At 42.9% G+C, this 23176-nt stretch overlaps 1 protein-coding gene across 1 annotated transcript in view; it reads left to right on the top strand.

Annotated features, from left to right (window-relative positions):
- Positions 1–20980, top strand: part of LOC115069322 (deleted in malignant brain tumors 1 protein) — a 65321-nt gene extending 44341 nt beyond the window's left edge. The window contains exons 13-19 of the mRNA XM_029560710.1: positions 9376–9495; positions 9996–10034; positions 12116–12427; positions 13877–13909; positions 14681–14856; positions 17135–17514; positions 20689–20980. Of these exons, the coding sequence (XP_029416570.1) occupies positions 9376–9495; positions 9996–10034; positions 12116–12427; positions 13877–13909; positions 14681–14856; positions 17135–17514; positions 20689–20980 (1352 nt within the window). The remainder of the gene's footprint in view (positions 1–9375; positions 9496–9995; positions 10035–12115; positions 12428–13876; positions 13910–14680; positions 14857–17134; positions 17515–20688) is intronic.
- Positions 20981–23176: the final 2196 nt, after the last annotated feature.

The raw sequence follows: 23176 nt of genomic DNA, 5'->3' as shown, positions 1-23176 counted from the left end.
CAAGAACTTGTGGCATTTGTCTGGGTTACCTCATTTAAGTATAATCATTTCCAGTTAATCTATTTTCTTACAAAGATCATACGTTCATTTTTCTTTCAAGTCTAATAAAATTCCCTTGTGTATGTGTACCACATGTTTTTTATACATTTATCTGTTGATGGACATCTAGACTGATTGCATTACCTAGCTACTGTGAATATTCCAGAAATAAGCATGGATGAGCAAGCATCTCTATGGTAGAACTTAGGGTCCTTTGGGTAAATGCCAAAGAGTGGTATAGCTGGGTCATATGGTAGTTCTATTTTCAGTTTTTTGAGAAACCTCCATATTGATTTCCATACTGGTCTGTACCAGTTTACACTCTTACCAGCAGGAAATAAGAGTTCCTCTTTCCCTACATCCTCACCAATATTTGTTGTCACTTATTTTCTTGATAATAGCTGTTTTGATGAGGGCCAAATTTTCATTTTCCTGATGGCTTAAACATGTTGAACAATTTTTAGATGTTTATGGATTATGTTGAGAACTGTCTATTCAATTCATCAGTCCGTTTACTGATTGTTTTAATTTTGCAGCCCTGTGTATATTCAAGATAATAACCACCTGTCTGAAGTGTAGCCAACAAAGGCATTCTCTCCATTCTGTACGTCACCTGTTCACGCTGCTGATAGTTTCCTATGATGTGCAGCCTTTTAATTCCACGTAATTCCATCTTTTAATTCATGGATTTATTTCCTGTGCTAATGGAGTCTTATTCAGAAAGTTCTTGTCCATTTCTGTAATTTGAAGTGTTTTCTTTGTTTTCCTTCAGCAGTTTCAGCATTTGGGGTTTTAAATTAAGGTCTCTGATCCATTTTTGAATTGATTTTTCTGCAGAGTAAGAGATGTAGATCTAATCTCATTCTTCTGTGGATATCCAGTTTTGACAGCACTATTTATTGAATAGGTTTTTTTTTCCCCTGATGGGTACTTTTACTGATCCAAAATGTTAAGATTTTTTTTTTTTTACAGAGCTTTCTCTTCTTGTACAGAAAGTAAAATATTTGTTATCGTCTCAGTGTGACTGGTGGTCACAGACAGTGACTCCCAAATCTGAGCTATCCATACTACAAGAGACTTACTCAAAAACCCAGCAACCTTTACAGTTTGATTGGGGCAGAGTTCCCAACTTGGTAGTGGATTACCAAGAGAGAGTAGATGGAGGAAAGCAGAATGCCACAGGGGTGATTTTTTACCAGAGGGTTAGGTAGGTCTTCTGAGATTTGTAGCACAGTTACTTTTTTTTTTTTTTTTTTTTTTTTTTTTTTTTTTATTTTTTGTCTTTTTTTTGAGACAAGGTCTCCCTGTAGATGCAGCCGGTCTGGAACTCACTATGTAGACCAGGCTGGCCTTGAACTCACAGAGATCTGCCTGCCTCTGCCTCCCGAGTGCTGGGATTAAAGGCGTGTGCTTCCACGCCCGGTTAACAGTCACCAAATCCATGAATAATCCAACCAATACTGAATGGTTCTGTTCTTGTAGGTTATTTGGGATCTTAATCATCTTCACCATATGTTTCTCTTTCTTTCTGTTTCTTGGTCCTCTTCATCCTCCTCTTCATCCATTTTCAGTAACTTCCCCATCATGTCCGAATTCTTCCTCACCATTGACTTCATCTTCATTATCTCCCTCCTCTGCAGTCGTCTTCATCAAACTTCTCCCTCACCATCAGCATCTCCTCCTTCATCCTCATCCTTTTCATTAAGCATTGTATCTAAGACAGAGGCTTCCTGGTCCTCTTGGACATAGTCATCCAGGTATTGGCTGGGACAGGAGCTTGAAGACACGCTCAGTAATCACTCCGATTAGTAGCCTCACAATTAAACAGATCCAAGCTTTTTAGATAATCTAAGTTTTTCAAATGTCCCAAGGTGCTAATATTGTCATTTATTTACACTTAGACTTAGAAGTCCTTCTAGAAACATGTCCAAACCTCCGAAGATTTTTATTGTTATTGAGCTCAAGCATTTTCAGTTTGGATAGCTAGAGAGATCTGAAACCGAAATCAAGTCTACAGTTATTAAAATGAGGTGCTCCAAGTTCACAGATTTAGCTGTCAACCTATCAATATTTCCGTAATTTGATTTTCAATTATCCACTACAATTTCTGGAACAGTTTCCAGGCTCTGGTTCCTCAGCCTCAGGTGGGTCCTCTTCTTCACGTCCATGGTTCCTTGTCCCCTGTCTTCAAATATAAGTTTCCATGACGGGAGTGGAGGTGGGAGAGGTGTCCTGACCTGTGTGGTAGGGCTGTGGGAAGGAGTTGGCTGGCTACACAGTTCATGGAGGCACATGGCATACAGCTTGCCAGCTTGCTGGTGAGCAGAGCCCCTGGAGTCAAGTTACTTATGGGAGTGGAGAGAAACCATGGAGGGAACGAGGGTGCAGAGTGCAGCACTGACCTCACTACCACTACCCCCAGTGTACGTTTTTGACAACTGATTGAAAATTATTTGACCATAGCTGTGTGGGTTTATTTGTGGGACCGCTATTCTTCTCCACTAGTGCGTTTCGTGACAGTACCATACTGCCTTTGTCATGAGGACTCTAAAGTATAATTTGAGGTCAGGTATTTTAATACTACCAACAGTGTTCTTTCTGCTTGGGATTGCTTTGACTATCCATGGTCTTCTGTTTTTCCATGTGAATTTTATATTACAAAAGGAATTTTGATGGGAACTGTATTGAATCTATAGATTCCTTTTGATAATACAGCAATTTTCACAGCATTAATTCTGCCAATCTAGGAGATGGAGAAACTTTCCATCAGCCAATGTCTTTCTTCAGTTTCTTTTCCTAGTGTTTTTCTTTTTTGGTTTGGTTTTTTGAGACAGGGTCTCTATAGCCCCAGCTGGTCAACTCACTGTGTAGACCAAGCTGGCCTTGATCTCACAGACATCTGCCTGCCTCTGCCTCCTGAATGCTGAGATTAAAGGCATGTGCTTCCATGTCTGCTTTTTTCCAGGATCTTAAAGTCCTTTCATCTCCTTGGTTAAATCTATTCCTAGGTTCTTTTTAAAGCTATTATATGGGATAATTTGCCTTAGTGTCTTTCTCAGTAAGTTTGTTATTTGATATAGAAAATCTACTGGCTTTTGTATGTTGGTTTTGTATCCTGCAACTTTACTGAAAGTGTTTATCAGATCTAAAACTTTCTGGTGGAGTCTGTGGAGTGAATAATCATGTCATCTGCAAATAGGGATGATTTTACTTCTTCTCTTCCTGTTTCCATCCCTTTTATGTCTTTCTCTTGTCTTTAACTCCTCTAGATAAAATTTTGAGCACTCTATTGAGTAAGAGTACAAAGAGTGGCTCTCTTGTCTATTCCAGATTTTAGATTAAAATGTTCTCATGTGAATTTGTATAGTTTCTTCCCTTTCTGTGTTGTGGAACAATTTGATCTTCCTTAATAGTTTGGCATAATTCAGCAATGAATCCAACCAGTTTCAGGATTTTCTTTGTGGGCAGACCTTTAGTTGCTGTTTCAATCTCATGCATGCTATAAGTCTGTTTAAATTACTTACAGCTTCTGGAATTAATTTTGGTAGTTCATATACGTTTATAAATTTATCCATTTCTTCTAAGTTTTCCAGCTTTTGGGAATATGTTTTCAAACTATTCCCTAATGATCCTCTTGATTTCATTCAAGTCTGTTGTAGCAAACTCCCCTTTCATCTCTAATTTTATTTATTAGGGTCTTCTCTCTCTTTTGGTTAGTTTGGCTAAGGTTTTTTTCATTCTTGTTGATCTTTTCAAAGAACTAACCCTTTGTTTCATTGGCTCTATGAATTCTTATTAGTATCTATTCCATTCATTTCTTCCCTAATATTCATTATCTACTGCACTTGAGTTTCGCTTCTTGCTTCATAGATCTTTGAGGTGCATCATTAGGTTACTTGCTTTATTTGACATCTACTTTATCAGATGTGATAATTGATACACCAACTTTTGTTTGCAGTTCTGTTTTCTTTACAGATTGACTTACATCCTTTGATTACCAGCTTTTGGATGTCTTTGCTAGCTAGGTGTGTTTCTTGGAGACAACAGATAATGGACCTTGTTGAGTCATCCAGTCTGTTAGTCTGTGTCTTTTAATTGTTGAATTGAGTCCCTTTGTATTTAAGGTTATTATTGAGAAAGACTTGCTATTTCCTGTGATTTTTGTTGGTGGTTGTTCTGGTTGATTGGATTATTGATAGTTCTTTTCTTCCTACACATCTCATATTAAGGGTTTATTGGTTCGCTGTGTTGAATATGATTGAATCCTTCTAAGCTCTTCTCTGGCCATCTGTTCCTCTTATGATGTGTTTCTTGTGATACTTCAGGTGAGAACATTTTTTCTTCTTCTTCTATGTATAGTATTCCTTTAAGAATTTTCTGCAGTGCTGACTTGGTTGTTATAAATTGCCTTAACTTGTACTTGCCTCGAACTGTTCTTATTTCTCCATCAATTTTAAGAGTATACTGAGTATAGCAATTTTGATGTTTATTTTCAGGGTGAGTCTATGTTTTCCTGATGTTTAGGGTTGCTGATGAAAAATGTCGATGTTATTCTGATGTTTATGCCTTAGTCTATGAGTTAGCACTTTTCCTTACAGCTTTTAGTATTGTTTCATTGCTTCGTATTTTTTAAATCTTGAGTGTGATATGCCATGGAGAAGCTCTTCTCTGCCTGTGTTTGCTTGGGCTCTCAGTGCCCGTGTTTGATGTTCTTTCTTTCTCTACCTTTGGGAAACTTTCTGCTATAATTTCACTGAGTTGTCTATGCCGTTAGACTTTATCACAGCTCCTTCTACCCTGTGGATTCTTAGATTTGGTCCCTTGAATGTAAATCAGAGTTCTTGGAAGTTTTATAATACTATTTTTTTCTTTATATGTGTCTGGGTGTTTTACCTTCTCAACCTTGTCCTCCCTCCCTGAAGTTAATTATTTTTCTTGGTCTTGTATTCTGCTATGCTTTTATTTGATTTCTTAATTTCCAGAATTTCTGTTTGATTCTTCTACAGTGTCTCAATTTCCCTGCTGAATTTTTCCTCCATGTTTTAAAAAAAATTCTCCTTCAAGTGATTGTTTCATCAACTTTGGTAACTCTACTGTCTAGGTTCTGAAATGAGTTCCTTATGTTGTTCTTCTGCTTATTTGAGTCTTCCGTGTGGTCACTGATCTTTTTTACAAGTGGGACTCTGAAATCTTTCTGTGACATTTCAGCTGCCTCCTTGTCTTTAGTTTCCTTTATTGGAGAGTTATGCGGTTTTCACTGCAGTAGGTGATTTTCTTGTATTTTTGTGATTCTTTGTTGTGTTTTGTGTATTTGTTGGGATGGATGTGTCTTCTGGCTCTAATTTTCCCTCCATTCTCCACTCTTTTTTTTTTTTTTTTTTTTTTTTTATTCCCTGTGAGTCTTCCTGCTGAGCTGTCTTCACTTGGAATTGCACTTCTTGCTGATTTTTAACTGGGAGGCAGCCACAGTTCCCCTAATGACTTATCAGCAATCTGGGTACTGTGTTGCAGTAGGAAATACTTGTGCACTTCACTGTGTCCCCAGTAAGGTTTCAGAGACAGAGGTGCTGGGATGCTGTGTGTGGGAAATGAAGTTTACAGATTTTTTTAGAGCTAAAGTATCTATGTATAATTAGAGAAATGAGAAAATAACAGAAAAAGGGTGGGAAATACGAGTGAGAAGGAGCTGTGGGAAGTAGAGACTCTACTGTAGACAGAGAAGTGTAGAGAAGAAGAGCGTTTCTGTGCATAGAAAAGGATGGGTCGCTCATGAAAGTCTTTTCTGGAAAGATACATGTTTAAATTCAGTATTTTAGAAAGTAAAAATACAAAATTGCGAATAATAATAAAAGGTAAAAGTAAGTATGGGGACACGTGCTTATAATCCCATCACCTGGGAGGTGGGGGCAGGAGGATCAGAAATTCAAGGTTATTCTAGGTGAGTTTGAGGCCATCCTGGGAAAGAAGAAAGGAAAGAAGGGAAGGAGGGAGAAAGGGAGGAGGAAAGGAAGGAAGAGAAGGAGAGGTCAAGAGAAGGCAAAGAAGGAAGAGGAGAGATTGTGACAGAGGCACTCTCAGAGGAAGGACCATGTAGACTTACTGGGAGAAAGCAGTGACCTATAAAGGGAGGGAGGGAAGAGAAGAGCCAGTGAAAATATAAAATAAGCAATAACATGAAATAGAGGATATTACGCCTTTAGTCACTGTTCACTATTTCTCTTCCACTGGGATAACATGGCTTCTCCCTGTCCTTTGATGGTCATTTCTATCAGTCTTGACAAGTGCAGGGGATGGTGAGGACTGTTTGTCCTGGTAATTCAGACAAGTTAGGTCAGTATGTCCTTCTGGATGAGAAAGGTTTCTGTAGTTACAGACTATTTTATGTCAGAATTTCCTAGTCTGAGACCTAACCCCAACCTTGACCCCTGGCAGGTTAAGTTCTTGGCCCTGGTGAATTAGGGATGGAACTTTCTACTGATGGTGACTCAGGTTCTCAAGGACCTGGGAGACCTGCCCATCTGGCTACCTCTGTGTGCTGTCAGGATACTATGCTGGGTTCTACAACACACTTCTGGCAACCCTGGCAGTACTGGGGGAAGGGGAGTCTTTCTCTGGCTGGGCATGCCAGGCTCAGGCTTCCTCTCCGCCCTTCTACTACTCAGGCTTGTGCTCACCCCACTCTAGCCCACTCTCTACATCTGCTTTTCAACAGCTTTCATCTCTTCTCCCTGGCTTTCCTGGTGCCACTCCTGTGAGCAGTTTGCAGCTAATACTGGTTGGCAGGTCAGCAGCATCCCAGCTAGGTGCCAGCATCAGGCTGATGCAGTCCTTTTCATGCTTCAGTCCACACTCCATGCACATGCAATCTAGCCTATCTGTGGGAACAGTTCACTGGCAAGTGTAGCTAATGCTAGACTCTTGGTCAGAGAGTCATCCAGAGCACTGTGGTGGCAGTTCAAGTCCCTCTCCTCTTAACACATATACACACAACATAGTTCCTAATCTGCCATCTTGCCAGGAATTCACATTTCTTAAACACAAGCCGAGCTTTTCCTCTTCCTGTTTGACAAATGGTCACATATGTCTCTTCTCTTTGTCTATAGACATTTCTTCAGTCTTGGTAGAAGCAAGCTTTCCACATGGTAAGTCCCCATTATGTTATTTAAGCTAAAGAGATGAGTTTCTTATTTGCCATGGTGTATTTAGAAAATGACACTACTTAATGATTACATTGACCACACAGTAAAGATAACACAAAACACCTCCAATACCATTCTATGCATTTAAAATATTTTATTTATTATTTTTATTTCATGTTTTTGAGTGTTTTGCCTGCATGTATGTAAGTGTACCACATGTGTGCAATGCTCACAGAGGCCAGAAGAAGGTGTCAGTTTCCCTGGAATTGTAGTTATGGATGGTTCTTAGCCATCACATGGGTGCTGGCACTCGAACCAAGGTCCTCTGGAAGAATAGCAAGTGTTCTTAGCTGCTGAGCCTCATTCTACACATTTTAAAGCATACTGTTCTTGTATTTACACACAGACACATCTTCAGTCGCAGCACAGATCTCCTCTGGTAATATTTTCAACCTATCACATTTCTTAAGCTAATCTTTTCCTTTAGCAAATGATCCTAGATATGTCCCTTCTTCCCCTTTTCTATAGATACTTCTTCAGCCTTGGCAGAAGCAATCTCTCCAGGTGGTAAGTCTCCACTGTGCTGTTCAAAGTTTGTTATGTTTTAGTTAGAAAATGAGCTATTTAATGATCATATTGACATCAAATAAGCATCAACGAAAAAAAAAAAAACACTCACTTTAAAGCATCCTGCTCTCTGGGGTTACACCCAGATGCATCTTCCACCTCAGAGGAGGAGGCGATCTCCTCTGGTAATGGCTTTTACCTGCCATATTTCTTCCGATATACACAATCACAGTCTTTTCTCTTTCCATTTTGGAAATAAATCTATGTACTTAGAATGTTGTCTATGGCATAAGCCCACAGTACACAGAAAGCCCAGCCTTCTTTCCACAGAAATGATGTTCATGTCTCCTTCACTTAGCCACAGACACAAAAGTGGCCCTTCCACCAGAGGAGCCTTTTGCCAGCTGCCCTAGTCTTGACCAGATGAGCCTGAGGGAGGATGAAGCAGAGGTTCTTATCTCATTTGGTTGGTTGTCTGTGTTATGTTTCATGTTATACTTCAACCCAGAAAACACACACACACACACACACACACACACACACACACACACAAAGAACCAGGTAATGATAGTAATTCTATTCATTTGCTCTTCTGTTTTCCATGGTGGTCTTGGGCAAACCAAAGCATTCCTTTTCAGATATAATTCCCACTTCGAGCAAGACCCTTCATCATCAAACCTCTCCTCGCTCCTTGCAGTTCCTAGGGAACCTCTTTGCTGGCCACCCTCAGTCCAACACACATTAACAGCCCCAGATACTTCCTGTCTCCCCAGGACAAGTCAGGCAGGAGAGGCTAGTCAGCTCCCCCAGAGGACAGCAGGCCTCTCCCTTGCCACTGGTTATTAAACTGAACACAGTGAAGGCAGAGGCCAGGGACAGGATGAACAGGATAAAAGAGCCTCAAAGAGCCAGGAGGAGAATGTAGAGATGATCTTTTATGGAGGAAAATGTATCTCAGAGAAGAAATATTTGCTTAAGATCACAAAGCTAGGACAAGACAAAATCAGGTGTTCCAGCTCTCATCCAAGGTCCTTTCAGTACCCAGGGTTTGCTGATGAATCCATTTGTGTGGTTCCTCCAAATCCCTTGACTGTCTTCAGTAATATGTCTCTGCTGCCTCTACTTTATTTATTTGTTTGTTTTCAAGTTCTGGCTACTTTGAAAATATACAGGGCTAAAACTAGATGACCAAAGTTTAGAACTATCTCCACTTGTATTTGATATGGTCTTTCTCTCTCCGTCCCGCCATCCCTCCTCTCCTACCTCTATCCTTTATTTCTTCACATCCTTCCTTCCCTGCCCCATCATGGCTCCACTTTTTACCAGATTTCCTCGCTTGACATTCTCATTGGTTCTTTTTAAAATTTATTTTTATTATTTTTATTTTATGTGTATGAGCGTATTGTCTGCATGTGTTAAGCACACCCATGTTGTGCAATGCCCAAAGAGGTCAGAAAAGGGCATCAGATCCCCTGGAACTGGAGTCGTGGATGGTTGTTAGCCACTGTGTGGGTGCTAGGAACTGAACTCAGGTCCTCTGCAAGAGCAGCCAGTGTTTGTAACTGCTGAGTCATCTTTCTGGCCCCCTCATTATTTTTTGACATCACATGAGATGAACTTTTCTTTGCAGACCTAGTTGATGACAACTACACAGCTTACACAGTCAGGTGGCACACATACATTAACGTCCTTTATGAAAGTGTGACGGCCCCGGTCCCTTCCCATCTTGTTAGAAAGTGCTTCGTGGAGGGTAAAGCAGGTGTGGTGGCTATAAACCCTTACTTTCATTCCTGCTCCTCCCTGACTCACCACACTGAGCCCAGCATGAATGCAAGTCCCAGATCTTATGCTCCTGAAAGACAGGGTAGAAAAGACATGTGCTCTGTGGAGAAGAAGGGAGTTTGTAAGTTTGAACTATAAATGACCTGGTTCTTTTATACATTCCCACTGAGTCTCCACTTTCTCAACCCTGAAGTGGTGATAAAACCTACTCAGATTAATCTTTGTAAGGATCTGAGAGGTAAATTATCTGGCACATTGTAGACATGTGACATGAGAATCCATCTTCATGAGGATCCATCTTGCAGGATCCCAGCTTCTCATACACCGCATCATGCCTGCATGTGTGAATGCACAAATAAACACATGCCACCGTGAAACAGGCTTGTTACTGTAAACCTGTCGTCGCCTCATGTGAAATTTCAGTGAAGCCAAATTTTGATACCTTCTTTTCACTCCTCTTTTTGACAGCCACAGATCCAGTTTTGATGAATGTGACTCCAAAACCTGGTAATGCTCGTGTGCTGTTGCTAGAGTAAAGCTTTTATAATTTATCATCATATTTCATCACAGCACCCATTGCTGATTTTCCGATGGGTCTCCTCTGCGTGCAGTAATGTAATATTCCACTTCTCACCGTCCATCGTCCTCATCTGAGGAGTACAGTAGAATTTCCTGCACCTCATTTTCAGTTTTATAAAAATGTTTCTTGCAAAATTGAAAGGGCTTTTGAAATTTTCCTCTAAATGGAAGCCAAATTTCCCCCCCAAAAATGTCAACTCAAAACATGGGGTAACTAGATGTTGAATAAATGAAAATTTTATCATTAGAGGAGAATTTATACATGAGAAAAATTTAGTGTCGTTTTAAAATTTCTTTTATGACCATTCAACAAATTACTTTTACTCCTGGAAAATAAAAAAAATATAACAATGCTTGTTATACTTGATGAAAAGAAAATAAAATGTAGTGGATAGTATTTCTGCATTTGAATTGACACATTGGTATGTGAATTAGAGAAAGTGTATGCCCCTTCAGCTTGAAACTGGAATACATGACTTTGAAGATGCACATTTTAAAGCTTTTTAATTTTATTTTTACAGTTACAATTTCAGTTGCTGAAGAAACAGACCCTTCACCTGGTAATTCTTATTTCTGTCTACTCACTAATGTCAACATTAATACTGTTGAGATCATATTTCTTTTTCATGTACATTTCTTACACCTTATAGGAAAAAATTATGATTTGTAGGCACATTAAATACAGATATACACACGGTGTGGGTCAAGGCCACCCCAAATTCACCTAGCAGAACTCACTTAAAAGATAATCACATACATTCCTAGTTCACACTTTTTTCTTCCCAATGGTAAGGATGGAACCCAGGACCTCACAAACACCAGACAAGCACTCTACCGTGGAACTACACCCTCAGTCTATTCTCTTAGTTCAAACAAGCATAGCTATCTTGCTTTTGATGTTACAGCACCAGTGAGGCCAAGGGACGGCAGCTGTCCTAGACCAGGATGCTGCAGTCAGAACTAATGCCAGCGAGCTTATTGATGTTCATGAAGCCATTTCTATGGGCCAAACAGCGCACTGCTGTTCAGTTAACATGAAGACAAATCATCTCGCACCTATCTGTGAGTGTGGCACTGCTGGGGTATTACAGCTGTGCCCCCCTCATTGTCTGCTTCGATAATGGACCACACATATCTACTCTAATGGTAGCTCCACAGATTATGGTGCCGAGTGATGCTAGCTGGCTTTTTGTGTGCATGTCTCACACTGTGCAACACTGAAGTCTCCTAACCACCCATTTCTCAGCATGTACCCTCATAGCTGAACAACGCGGTTTAAAGGGTTTGCTTTTTATTTTTAGTTTAAAAATGAACTTTTTGAAGAATCACTTATATGTAATAGACTGCACACATATCTGCGAGTTTTGTCTAATGTACTCAACTGAGTAACCAACACATCCAAGACATGGAGCATTTGCAGCGCCCAAGGAAGTTCTCTTCTGCTTTCTTAGAGTAAATCTCATCTTTCCTGGGCAACCACTGATCTGCTTTCTGACTCTTTAGTTTTTCTAGAATCTCATATAAACAGAATTAAATAATATGTGCTCTGTACCTGACTTCCTTAAATTGTTTTGGAGATTAGTCCTGTGCGTCTATGTGCCGGTATTGCTCTCTCCTATTGTTTACTGTACTGTCCTGTGAACCTGCCACAATTTACCCTTTCCCCTGTGGGTGAACGCCTGGGTTGTGTCCAGTGTGCGATTATGATGGAGAATTCCGATGTGCACAAATCTTTCTGTGGACATATATTTTCATGGCTCTCAAATAACTGTATAAGAGCAAAATAGCTAGTTTATATAATATACTTTGATTATTAAAACACTAATCAATAGTAATGTCGTGGGGAATACTTTGATGAATCAGGGCAGTGCCCCGATTCAAAACAATTGTTTTCCAAGAATTGTTTCTTTGGGGAAGGGGCTTAGAGGAGTTCAGTCAAGTGTCACCTTGGGATGGTGTTTACCGTGGAAGCCTGACCATGACCATCTTTCTCCTTCTCTTCCTGGCAGACCTGCCGCTGCGCCTGGCGGGTGGCCGGAGCCGCTGCGAGGGCCGGCTGGAGGTGCGGCACCAAGGCGTGTGGGGCACCGTGTGCGACGACCGCTGGAGCATCAAGAACGCCCGCGTGGTGTGCCGCGTCCTGCGCTGCGGCCGCGCGCTCAGCGCCCCGGGCCGAAGCCGCTTTGGGCCCGGGATCGGTCCCATCCTGCTGGACGAAGTGCGCTGCTCCGGCACCGAGGACTCGCTGGAGAGCTGTGCGCACGCGGGCTGGGCACAGCACAACTGCCACCACCAGGAGGACGCGGGTGTGGTCTGTGCAGGTATGGGACCTGGTGCAGGCCCAGGCTGGGGCTTGTCCGGAGCCTCTGCCCCAGCACCGCCACCCTGGAAGCCCTCGGCCTCCAACTATCCATCCCTAAAGTCAGAACTCGGGACACGGACTTAGCCGAGACATCAGATCTTAGGATAAAAGGGCTTTTGGTAGTGTTTTAATCATCCGTTTCGAGTTTATTAATCAGTTTTCTCGAATCCCAACTCAGTGAAATATTCCTTCCGAGATATAACCGAAAGATCGATGGGGTCAAGAGAGGACATCATAAAACAGTTAAGGGAAAGCTGCTGTCAGATACAGGCTCTTCTGTACCTTTGTCAGTCTCTGAGGACATCAAGGACCTCTTCCTGGTAACCGAAAGATCGATGGGGTCAAGAGAGGACATCATAAAACAGTTAAGGGCAGTACTGCTGCTGTCAGATACAGGCTTTTCTGTACCTTTGTCAGTCTCTGAGGACATCAAGGACCCCTTCCTGGGGACACTACATCACCTTGACCTAACAACACTCAGAGCCCCAAAGATACCCCTCGTGTCCAGCCGGCCCCTCCTCCCCAGCTTCTCTGTGCCCTTTTCATGCAAGATTTCCCCTGTACCTTCCTGGGATACATGTCATTATCACCTGTGTCTTTCTTGGCATTCTGATGTCCTCCTGTGTGGTACAGAACCTTTAAACTGACCTGTGTAAACCTCAGAGTTAGGGAATCCTAAGATTTGAAGAAGGCTGAGTTGGCCTCATCTCTTCTGTTGATACTTTTTTTTACAGGGGAGGGGTAATCAAATCACAGCAATTGCTTTGACTTTGATATAGGTTTTGCCCCATTTTCACAGATGTGGAACCCAAATAGAAAAGATGTCAGAGGCCCCTGAAGACAAGCATTACCCAAGAAAACGTAGCAGTATGAGTCTATACTGGGGTAGTGGAGCCCTTAACTTCCAGGCCTGTTTTTATTATGCCTGTTCCCAGTGCTCTCTGAACCCACTGGCAGTGATGATCCATGTGCCATTCTTAGAACACACACCAAGGGGGCTTCATTCTATCCAGTACCATGTCCAAATGGATCTGGAATGTCTAAAGGGTTACATTCTTCCTGGGGTGAGCCTTGGCCCTGGGGGATAGTCCTGTCTTGATAGCCACAGATTCACCCCAAGCATTCTGTGTGTGGGCAGGGACATCAGTCAAGGGTTCGTTGTGTAACTGTGTTTGTATTTATCATTCTTTTGCTCACACAGATCTTGGTGCTGATGGCACCTGTGTCCCCAGAGCTTCTTTGTATTGTCAGGATTCATCTATCAGGAGACCCTGGGCCCTTGTTTACTTTGCATGCCCTAGAATCTTCTGCCACCGTACTCAAACTGTCATGGTTGGCCTGCTGTTAGCGTTATCACCCTCTTCCAGTGTTCAGCTCCAATAACTCACTTTTCCTCATCCCCCAACAGGTCCAATTGATTCTCTTGTGCCCAAGGAAAATGGTAAAGTCATCTCACTTGGGGTCTGAAGCTGCTTGAAGGGGCGCTAAGAGAGCAGCTGAATGGGGGAGGAAAAGCAGGCTGTGAGGGAGGGAGGCTCACCAAGAGAGGGAGGCCCACCAAGAGAGGGAGGCTCACCAAGAGAGGGAGGCTCACCAAGAGAGGGAGGCCCACCAAGAGAGGGAGGCCCACCAAGAGAGGGAGGCCCACCAAGAGAGGGAGGCCCACCAAGAGAGGGAGGCTCACCAAGAGAGGGAGGCTCACCAAGAGAGGGAGGCCCACCAAGAGAGGGAGGCCCACCAAGATCACTTGCATTTCCATCACTTTCAGGGTTGAGGAGATGACTCCATTGGTAAAGAACTTGCTAGCAAACACAGGATCTTGAGTTTGATCCCAAGCACCCAAGGCTAGACACAGTGGTGCACACCTGTAATCCCTACACTGGGGAGGTGGAGACAGAAGGATCCCAGGGACTTGCTGGTCAGCCAGTCTAACCAAATCAGCAAGCTCCAAGTTAAGTGAGAACGTGTCTCAAAAAATAAAGTAGAAAGTGGTAGAGGAAGATACTGGACATCAACCTCAGGCCTACACACATGTACACACCCCCACCATCTCACCCAACACACATGTCAATGGAAGTCAAGAGTATAAAGTAAATAATGCTGAGCCAGCCCCATCCCTAGCCCATAATACTATCTATGGTATTTTAGAAAGTGCGCATACGGTCATCCCCTAAGCTACAGGTGGATGTACCAACTTCTGTCTCTCCCACAGCTCGGCTCTCATGCTTACCTCACCTCTTCCAAGCCGTTATTGACCGAGGCTATCTCCGGAGACTGGGCTACTCCTCCTGGGACATCCACTTAAATGATAGGATGTGTCGCCCTCAAGTCACTGGGCGTTACCTTATCTTCAATATTCCCTATGGCCACTGTGGCACTGTCAGGCAGGTAAGAAACTGACCATCTGTGGATGGAGTCCAGGAAGAGGGGCTTAGAAAATCCAACCACCTGCTATAAACCTGTGTATAGATACAGAGGAAAGACCTGAGTCCTGACTTTATTTCTGAAGCAGCTCACTATTTTGTCTACGATATTCCATCCTTGGGGGACTTTAGAATACACAGTGAACTTAGGATGTCCTCTACAAGGGTCAAGTGTTGATGACATGTGATAGATATGTGAATGGATTGATAATATGCTCCAAGTTTCAAAACCCAAGCATTTTTCACAACATGGTTCTTGACTGAGCATTAGGACACATCTACCATGAGCAAGTTATGGTGCTGGGGATGAGAGAGGCTGGGTCGTCTGTTATGTTTCTAACCAAGTAGCTAGTTACATTCCACACTGCGAAAAATCAAACATCTAGGACATTATTCATGAATAATGAAACACATAATAGCTATTTAATTTTCCTCAAGCACCTGCTTATTTCACACAATGGCCTTGAAATGAAGGAAACAGGTATGTGTATGAAGGAACTGTTCAGTCATGACATCCTTCTTCTCGTAAATCGTCCAAAGCATGACCCTTATGTTCTCCTGCTTTCCTGTTCATATGCATGCAGAAAGCCTGCCTGGTGTTATCAGAGGTTACAGTCATTTAAATGGCCCGTGTGATGAGACAGAACCCTCCAGCTCTGTCTTCACCCTTTGTTGTTTGGTTGTACAGACAATGGCCATTCTTAACCTTTTTTTTCCTCTCAGAAAACTTCATTTTTTATCTGAGAGGTTTCTGGGCCCCAAAACCAAGCTGGAAGGTCCCCCTGTGTGGGAGGAAGGCAGTTCCTGGGACACACTGAGCTTTAGAGATGATCCTGTGAATGTCCACTCTGGTCATGGCTGGCCAGGTGCTGGGACCCGACCACCACCACATACACACAAAGATTCATGTGCTGGCCATGGTGCTAGGACACAGCAGGGCAAAGAGCCCAGACCATACTGAAGAAATCTTTGTCACAGAGTGATTTCAGAGTCAGTGAGTGAATAACCTAGATGCTGGCCACAAGACTGGCAGGTCCCTGTCCCATTGTCCTTACATCCTATGAGAGGGAGGTAGACACTGAACAAACATGAAAATTAGAATCCTCTTTATGGAAGAGAAGGCAAAGAAGATCCCAAACAAGGAATGGGCTGGGAGAGTGACTTGGAGAAGGAATGCCATGTTGAGTAGCTTGCAGGAGCAGAGTCTGAATTGATGAGGTGAAATGGCTATGAGGAGCACTTCATGTAGGGTGTGAGCTGGTAAAACTCAAGGCAGCAGCAAGCCTGGGGGTGGGGAGAAGGGTGAGGAAGAGACTTGAGGGCCAGATTAAAAGGGGTGGGGCCGTGTGAACATGAAACGTGGGTTTTATTCTAAACTGCGCATTCTCAAGACAAGCACTACCACTCTGAAGGGAGAAAAGAGTGCTGTTTCTTAGAAGCAAAAACAAGACTCTTTCTGGATAAAACAGAATAGACGCATCATAAAAATATTGTATTTGTTTTATTAAAATTTCCTAATGGGAACTGGTAAGAGTTCAGGATGAATAGGAATGAAAATGTCTACAAAGCTTGTCTGTCCACGGGCCATCATGAGATGTTGGTCTCAGCTACTAGATGGAGTGGTCTTCACAAGCTGCAAGGTAGAAAGTCTCAGGATCTGAGTTACACAAGCTGCAGAAAATGTTCCCAGTCAGGTGAAGCGTCCTCATAGGGCATTTGAAGGAGTACAAGTGGTGGCCCTTGACCGTCACATCAGCAGTTCCCCTTCTGACCCTCAAGGTATGTTGGAGCTAATGTGTGATGAATATAAGCTAAGAACCAAGGTCAACAAGACCTGGTCTATAGCTCATTTGGAGCCAGAACTAGTTGGAGTCAAGGACAAAGAGGAGACATTGGTGTATGGCCTGAGGGTGGCAGAGAGAATGGAACATGTGGAGGACTTCAAAAGACAGGGAGCTCCAGGCAGCTATAGGGGACCTGCCACAGAGTTTATAGTGCTACAATTTGGCTATCCCTGGAGGGAAGGAGCAGTCCTCACCTGCAGGGGGTGCCCTGCATTTATCCCACATTCTGTCACCCCCTCATAGAGTTATCTATCATAGAGGTCCAGCCAAGGACTCCTGCTCTCCAGCGTGTCTTGGAGCCGGTGCCCAACAAGTGTTGGAAGGAGTGGGCTCTGCTCTAGAAAGTAGATAGTGTCAGGAGCCTGGGTGTGCTGCCCACCAATTCTCTCATCTTCACAGGAGCACCACGGCTTGCTCAGCTACTCCAATTCCATCAGAGGCAGAACACAGGGCCACCCTGGTCAAGTCGTTGTGCGACACAAGGTGCCCCAGGTGAAGTTTACCTGCAAGGTAGATGGCCAATCTACAGTTGCAGCCGTGCATGGGAGTGACACACAGAAGGATGTCAGCTATGATGTGTCAATTTCATTCCTCCAGTCCCCTGTATCCCAGAATATGGGGGGCATGGTACCTTCCTATGCTAGCCAGAGGGAAGAGGTCTTCCTCCAGGCCACCCTCCAGAGCCGTAATCCCAGACTGAGGCTCATTGTGGACACTTGTGTGGCTTCTCCAGATCCCAGTGATTTCACAACTGTCAAGTATGATTTGATCCAGCAAGGGTAAGGAACATGAACCCCTCCTCCCCACGTTGGTTGACTGTTAAATGCTAGTGACATTCATTACTCTAGGGAACCCGTAGTCCTAAATCGGAAGAGTGTGGGGCATCCCGGCCAGACCTTTGATCACAGTGGGGAATGTAATTATAGGCAGCCTAGACAACCTCCCTTGATTCCTCAGGACCCTGGGCAGTGCTCTGATGCTGCCTGCCCCCATCCTTTCAAACTCTTGCCTCCATTCCTTTCTAGTTTCCCACTCTCCTGTAAGCCTTCAGGGCATTTGGCTCACACTGACAGGAGGATGTGCTTTCCCAAGCTAAACTCAGTTAAATGAGTGACATTTCTTCTGGTTCACCAAATGATCTGCCAAGGGAGAACCTTGGCAAGTTGTTTGCCCTGTAGCTCCCTCACCCTCCCCAGGTTCTATTGTGTTACTTTTCCTGGGGAACATGAACAAATGCCTGTGTGCTCAGGAGAGGGCACCAAGGACAAACCAAACAAAGTATTCCATCCAAGCCCAGCTTGGTGAACCAATGACTGTGTTGGGCTCACTTATAGGAACGTGAGTGAGGGGTTGCTCACAGAAACCTAGGAGAACCTGAAACAGTTGCACTGTTGGGATTTTGTTTCACCAGAGAAGACCACTCAGACACAGAAAAATTCACCAAAGGAAAGTCTATAGATATATATATTTTTTTTTTAGCTGGTCATCCAGCAACTACACTGGGCATTTGGTTCCCAAGTGCAGTACCACGCTGTCTTTAGGGTAAGCTTTTATACAGAAAAACTACATCTCTGGGTGAAAACTCTAAGTTCCCAAGCTTAAGAATGGAAAGGCCTCCTAGCAGTTTTTATTCTATAAGACAGTTGCTATTCTGGAAAAGCAAGCCAAGCAAAGAAACACAGAAGCCATAAAGCTGCAGTTAGCAGGAGCAACCAGGAGTATGCTGACCACCAACTGCCTTTAAGTTTCAGAGGCTAGATACAGCCTAGACTTCAACATGGCAGAGCTGTGGTCAAGATGCCTTATCACACCATCACCAAGAAGTCCTACTCCAGCGTGGATGAGAGATCCCCATGAAAACTACATAGATGGAATGCTGCCCCCTTCAGTTAACCTTCTACCTCCTATACACTTGAGCATCTCTGAGACCACATGCAGCTAGGGTAGGGTGGGAGGGAAAGAGTGGCTGGAATCTCAGGTGAGGATCTAATGACCCTCTCCACCCCTCCCTCTATGAAGGAATGCCAGTAGGGCCCAATGTGAGGATCTCTTGAGTGTGGATAATCCCAGCTGCTCTGGTGTCTGGATGGCAGTGGTCAGGTCTAGAAGACAGAGGCCAAATGTTTATGGAGAGGGTAACTGGCAACCAGTTCAAAAACTCATCATTCAGTCCATGGTGGCCTCAGTGTGGCTAAGAGCCACAGCAGCCTAAAGCCCATGAGAGGCACTGAGGCACCTGTTCCCAAAGGTCAGCAGAGGTGTAAAGCACGACCTGCCACAGGTACTACACAGACTCAGCTCTAGGGGAGAAAGCTTTTCCCTTTGAGCCTCCTTATGAACATATTAAGGCAAGAAGTTCAGTTTGGTGCCAAAATTTAACAGCTAGCTCGTCAGTTCTGCTTGCTTTGGGCTGAATTTGCTCTTTTTTCTCTAACTTGTAAGAACTTGGGTTATTGATTTGACATCTTCTTTATGAATTATATGCGTTAAATGCTATAAATTTCTTTCTAAGCCTTGCTTTAACTACATCCCACAAAGTTTGGTAATTTGGATATTCATTTTCATTTAGTTCAAAGTAATTTTCTATTTCTCTTGGGACATCTCTGATCTATTGGTTATTTAGAAGTGCATTGCTTACTTTCAGATATTTGAGAATTTCTCAGCTTTCTGCCATTGATTCCCAATTGAATCCCATTACTATCTGAGAATGTGTTTGGGGGAATTTCTCTCCGTTTAAGTCTGTGGAGGTGCTTCTTGTGGCCAGAATGAGGTCTATCTGGAATGTTCCATGTGGGCTTGAGAAGAATGTGTGTTCTGCTGTTGCTAGACAGAAGGTCTATAAATGTCAACTACATCTACTGTATTGATAATGCTCCCTAGATCATCGGTATCCTTGGCTGGCTCTCTGCCTACTGGACCTATCACCTGATAGAAGGATACCGAAGTATCCCCTTTAATAGTGGGCTTGTCAGTATCTCTCAGCTCTCTTGTCTCCCACATTTTAATGCTCTGGATGTGAGTGCATTACATTAAGGATTGCTGTATTTGGTTAAGATTATTCCTTACTTCTCTTCTCTTAGTTGAGGATCATCTTCTTGGAGGACTGAACCTTTCTTTTGTTATTGTCTAATATGCCTCTCTGTCCCTGATAATTATGCTCTTTCTGGTTTGTTCTATATAAAAGTAATGCAATTGCTGTAGCTTTCTCTATCCCCTTCACTTTTAATTTATTGGTGTCTTTGTATTTAAATCTTGTAGACAACATTGTAGTTGAATTTTTGGTGGGCTATTTTGTAATATATTCTTTGTCTTTAAATTGGTATATTTGTGCCATTAGCATTTAGTTATTATTTAACTAGTTAGATAACAACCCACCACGTATTCATAACATTTGGTTTTTCGTTCCCATCCCCTTTACTACCTGTTTTCTGCCTTCTCTGATTTTAACTGTGCATTTTATATAACTCCATGTTACCTCCTCTTGATGTATCATTTACATTTATCCCCTTCACTTTTCAGTGGTTTCCCTAAGATTTACAAAATAATTTTCTCTTGGTAGTGTTAGGAATTGAATCCAGGGCCGTGGGATGCTAATCAAGTACTCTTCCACAGACTTGCATCCCCAACCCTGCCTTTAAATGTTGCAACAACTACCTTGTAATCTCCTTGGGCAAAAGAGTGTAGTCCTTTGAAAGCAAGAGTTGTAGCTAAAACCTTGCTTTCATTTCATTGTGCTTATTTTCAGTTCCTTTCTATTTATGGCCAGGAATAGAGTTTTCCATTGTAATAGTATTTAAACCATAGTAGAAGCACTTTCTTCACAAAGGAGAGGGTGGTGGGAGGACCTCCATTTAGAGTTCAGAACCCTAAGACCAAGTCTGGTTATTTGGGTTAGAGTGAATTCGTGACACAATACGTTAATCTTTTTGCTCTGGGGCTTTTCTCCCCATCAGATGCATCAAAGACAATACATACTCCAACCTCCATCCCTCTGAGAAGAACGTGGTCCAGTTCAAGTTCAATGCGTTCAGCTTCCTCAAAAGCTATGATGTGGTCTATCTGCAGTGTAAGATCGCTGTGTGCCGAGCTGGGGACTCCTCTTCTCGCTGTTCCCAGGGCTGTACAGAGCGGAGTAGGAGGGGTACGGGCCCCACGGATGTCCAGGAAGAACAAACTGCATATTTCCAAAGAGTGGGGCCACTGAAGATCCGCAGAGCCGCTGATCTGAATGAGACCCTTGTGTGATCGCAGAAGCTTTCAGTGAGTCTGTTAGAAAACTAGAAACAAGGGTTATTTCTTACTGGGAAGCAGTGTGTGATCACTCAGAGGTCCCACATTGACTGCGCCGTCTACATTATCCATGCAGTCAGGCAGAAGAACCTGGTTCTCTGAGGTTTGTTACTACATAAATCTCTGATTGCTAACTTCCAAGGCAGTTACTCTCTGTAGGATAAAAGCTCTGGCTTTTGTGATTCTTCACTGTCAAGAACTTGATCATTGTACAAAATGTTAGAAAAAGCAGGCTGTCCCCCTCTGTCCCGAGGCCGTGTTAAATATTGTTTTTAAATTTTGACTTATCCACATGTTGATAGGTAGGTGGGCCTCTGTTTCTGTTCCTCTGGCAATATGAGAATTTATTTTCAGATCCTGTCAGGAGTCTTGTGAAAAATAAACTATACATTTGCCAGGAAGCCACTGTTCATTTTTCTTTGAACTCTTGTAAACATGACAGCTAAATGACACAAGTTAATGACTTGTTTTAAAAGGTTTCATTCAATTGTTTTGTTTTGAAGGGAACAAAAGTCTGGTTTTGGGGGGTCTGGCTGTCAGACTGAAAATGAGGGGCTGAAACAGGATCATAAGAACCATGGCAGCTGCTCTCACATATGAACACAGTCATGTTCTTGGTCTGTTTCCAAGATCTCAAAGCATCTGGGAAACGTGAAAATTATTACCTAAGAGACCTGAAAAGCAACAAGAACAGATCAGTAACTTCCTGTTCCTGGGAAGTAGGGCAGCCTTCGCCCGGGTCTCCCTCTTTACCTCCACAGAAAGCAGTCTGTGCTGTACCCAGTACCCTCAAAGTTCTCATGTTGTTTTGAGACAAGGTCTCACTTTGTAGCCCAGGTGGACCTTGAATTTGTGATCCTCCTGCCTCAGCACATTCTCTTAAAAACATAGACTTTAAGCTTTGTTCTTTTCATTAGTCAGAAAATATTCAGTAGAAATAGTTAAAATGAGTTCTCATCTAACCCCAACAAATTATTCTAGTTTTTGTTGACGGAGATTACCAAACAGGAGGAGGGTTGCCAAGTGCCAAAGGGAGGAAGGCAGTGTCTGCTGGAGCCTAGGAGCTAATTCTCAGGTACTGAGAGATGGAAATTTGACAAACAATTCAGATAGCCCCTAGAGAAATGTCTCAGTTTGATTATGAAAAGACCCTCATCAAAGCCACTTTGGTAAGAAGATGACACCAATATTTATTTTTATGGAGTTCTCTGCTACTGCATAGAAATTGATAAAATGTGACCTGTGGATGATTTGGTAAACAGGACATCTTAGTAGACCAAAGTAAACTGTTGTCCCTGAGTAACTTCATCCCAAACACACACACACAAAAAAAAGGCTTTACATCTGTCATCTAGCTTATGCAAATGCTTCAAAGAATAAAGGAGTTTTTCCAAGTAATTGTTCGCTACTGGAGTTTCTACTTTCAAAAGTTCAGCTGGGGCCAGCAAGATGGTTCAGCAGATAAAGGTGCTGTGCATAGGCCTGATGACCTGAGTTCCATCACCAGATCCCACAAGTTATCCTCTGACCTCCACATGCACACTGTTGCATGCACACGCCTACACTCATACACACAAACTTTAATTTTTTAAGTTCACCTGCCGATTAACTGTACCTATTCATGATTTGATGAAGTAGAGACTGTCAGATACCAAAATGTAGCATTTTTATAACCTTAGACAAATCCCCAGTGTGAAAACTACTCACTGTGAAAAAACTAACATTCAAATAAATAAAGTGAGTCAAAAAATTTTCCTCTTGGTATATTTCAAGGGGCAGGGTTCAGGAAGGCCCTCTCTAACAGCACTCTGTGTGATTCTTAGCAACAATAAAGTGTGAAAGCCACAGCTGCTAGTCATCCTGTGTTCCGTCATCGAAGATATATGAAACAGGGCTGGGGAAACGGCTCAGTGTGTAAAGTGCTTGCCCTGCAAGCATAGAGACCTGAGTTCAAGCCACAGAACCCATGTTAACACGAAAACTGGATGTGGTGGCATGTCCTTGAATTCCCAGTACTGGGGAGGCAGAGCCGGGGGATCCCTGGAGCCTGCCGGTTAGCCACTCTGGCCTTGGCAAATGACTGGCCAGTAAGACCCTCTCTCTCAAAAAAAAAAGTTGATAGCACCTGAGAAATAACACCTAAGGTTCTCT

Source organism: Nannospalax galili, unplaced genomic scaffold (genome assembly GCF_000622305.1).
Source record: "Nannospalax galili isolate Female #2095 unplaced genomic scaffold, S.galili_v1.0 scaffold31, whole genome shotgun sequence".
NCBI lineage: Eukaryota > Metazoa > Chordata > Mammalia > Rodentia > Spalacidae > Nannospalax > Nannospalax galili.
The sequence above is the reverse complement of the archived record's forward strand: the minus strand, read 5'-3'. Positions and strand labels throughout refer to the sequence as shown.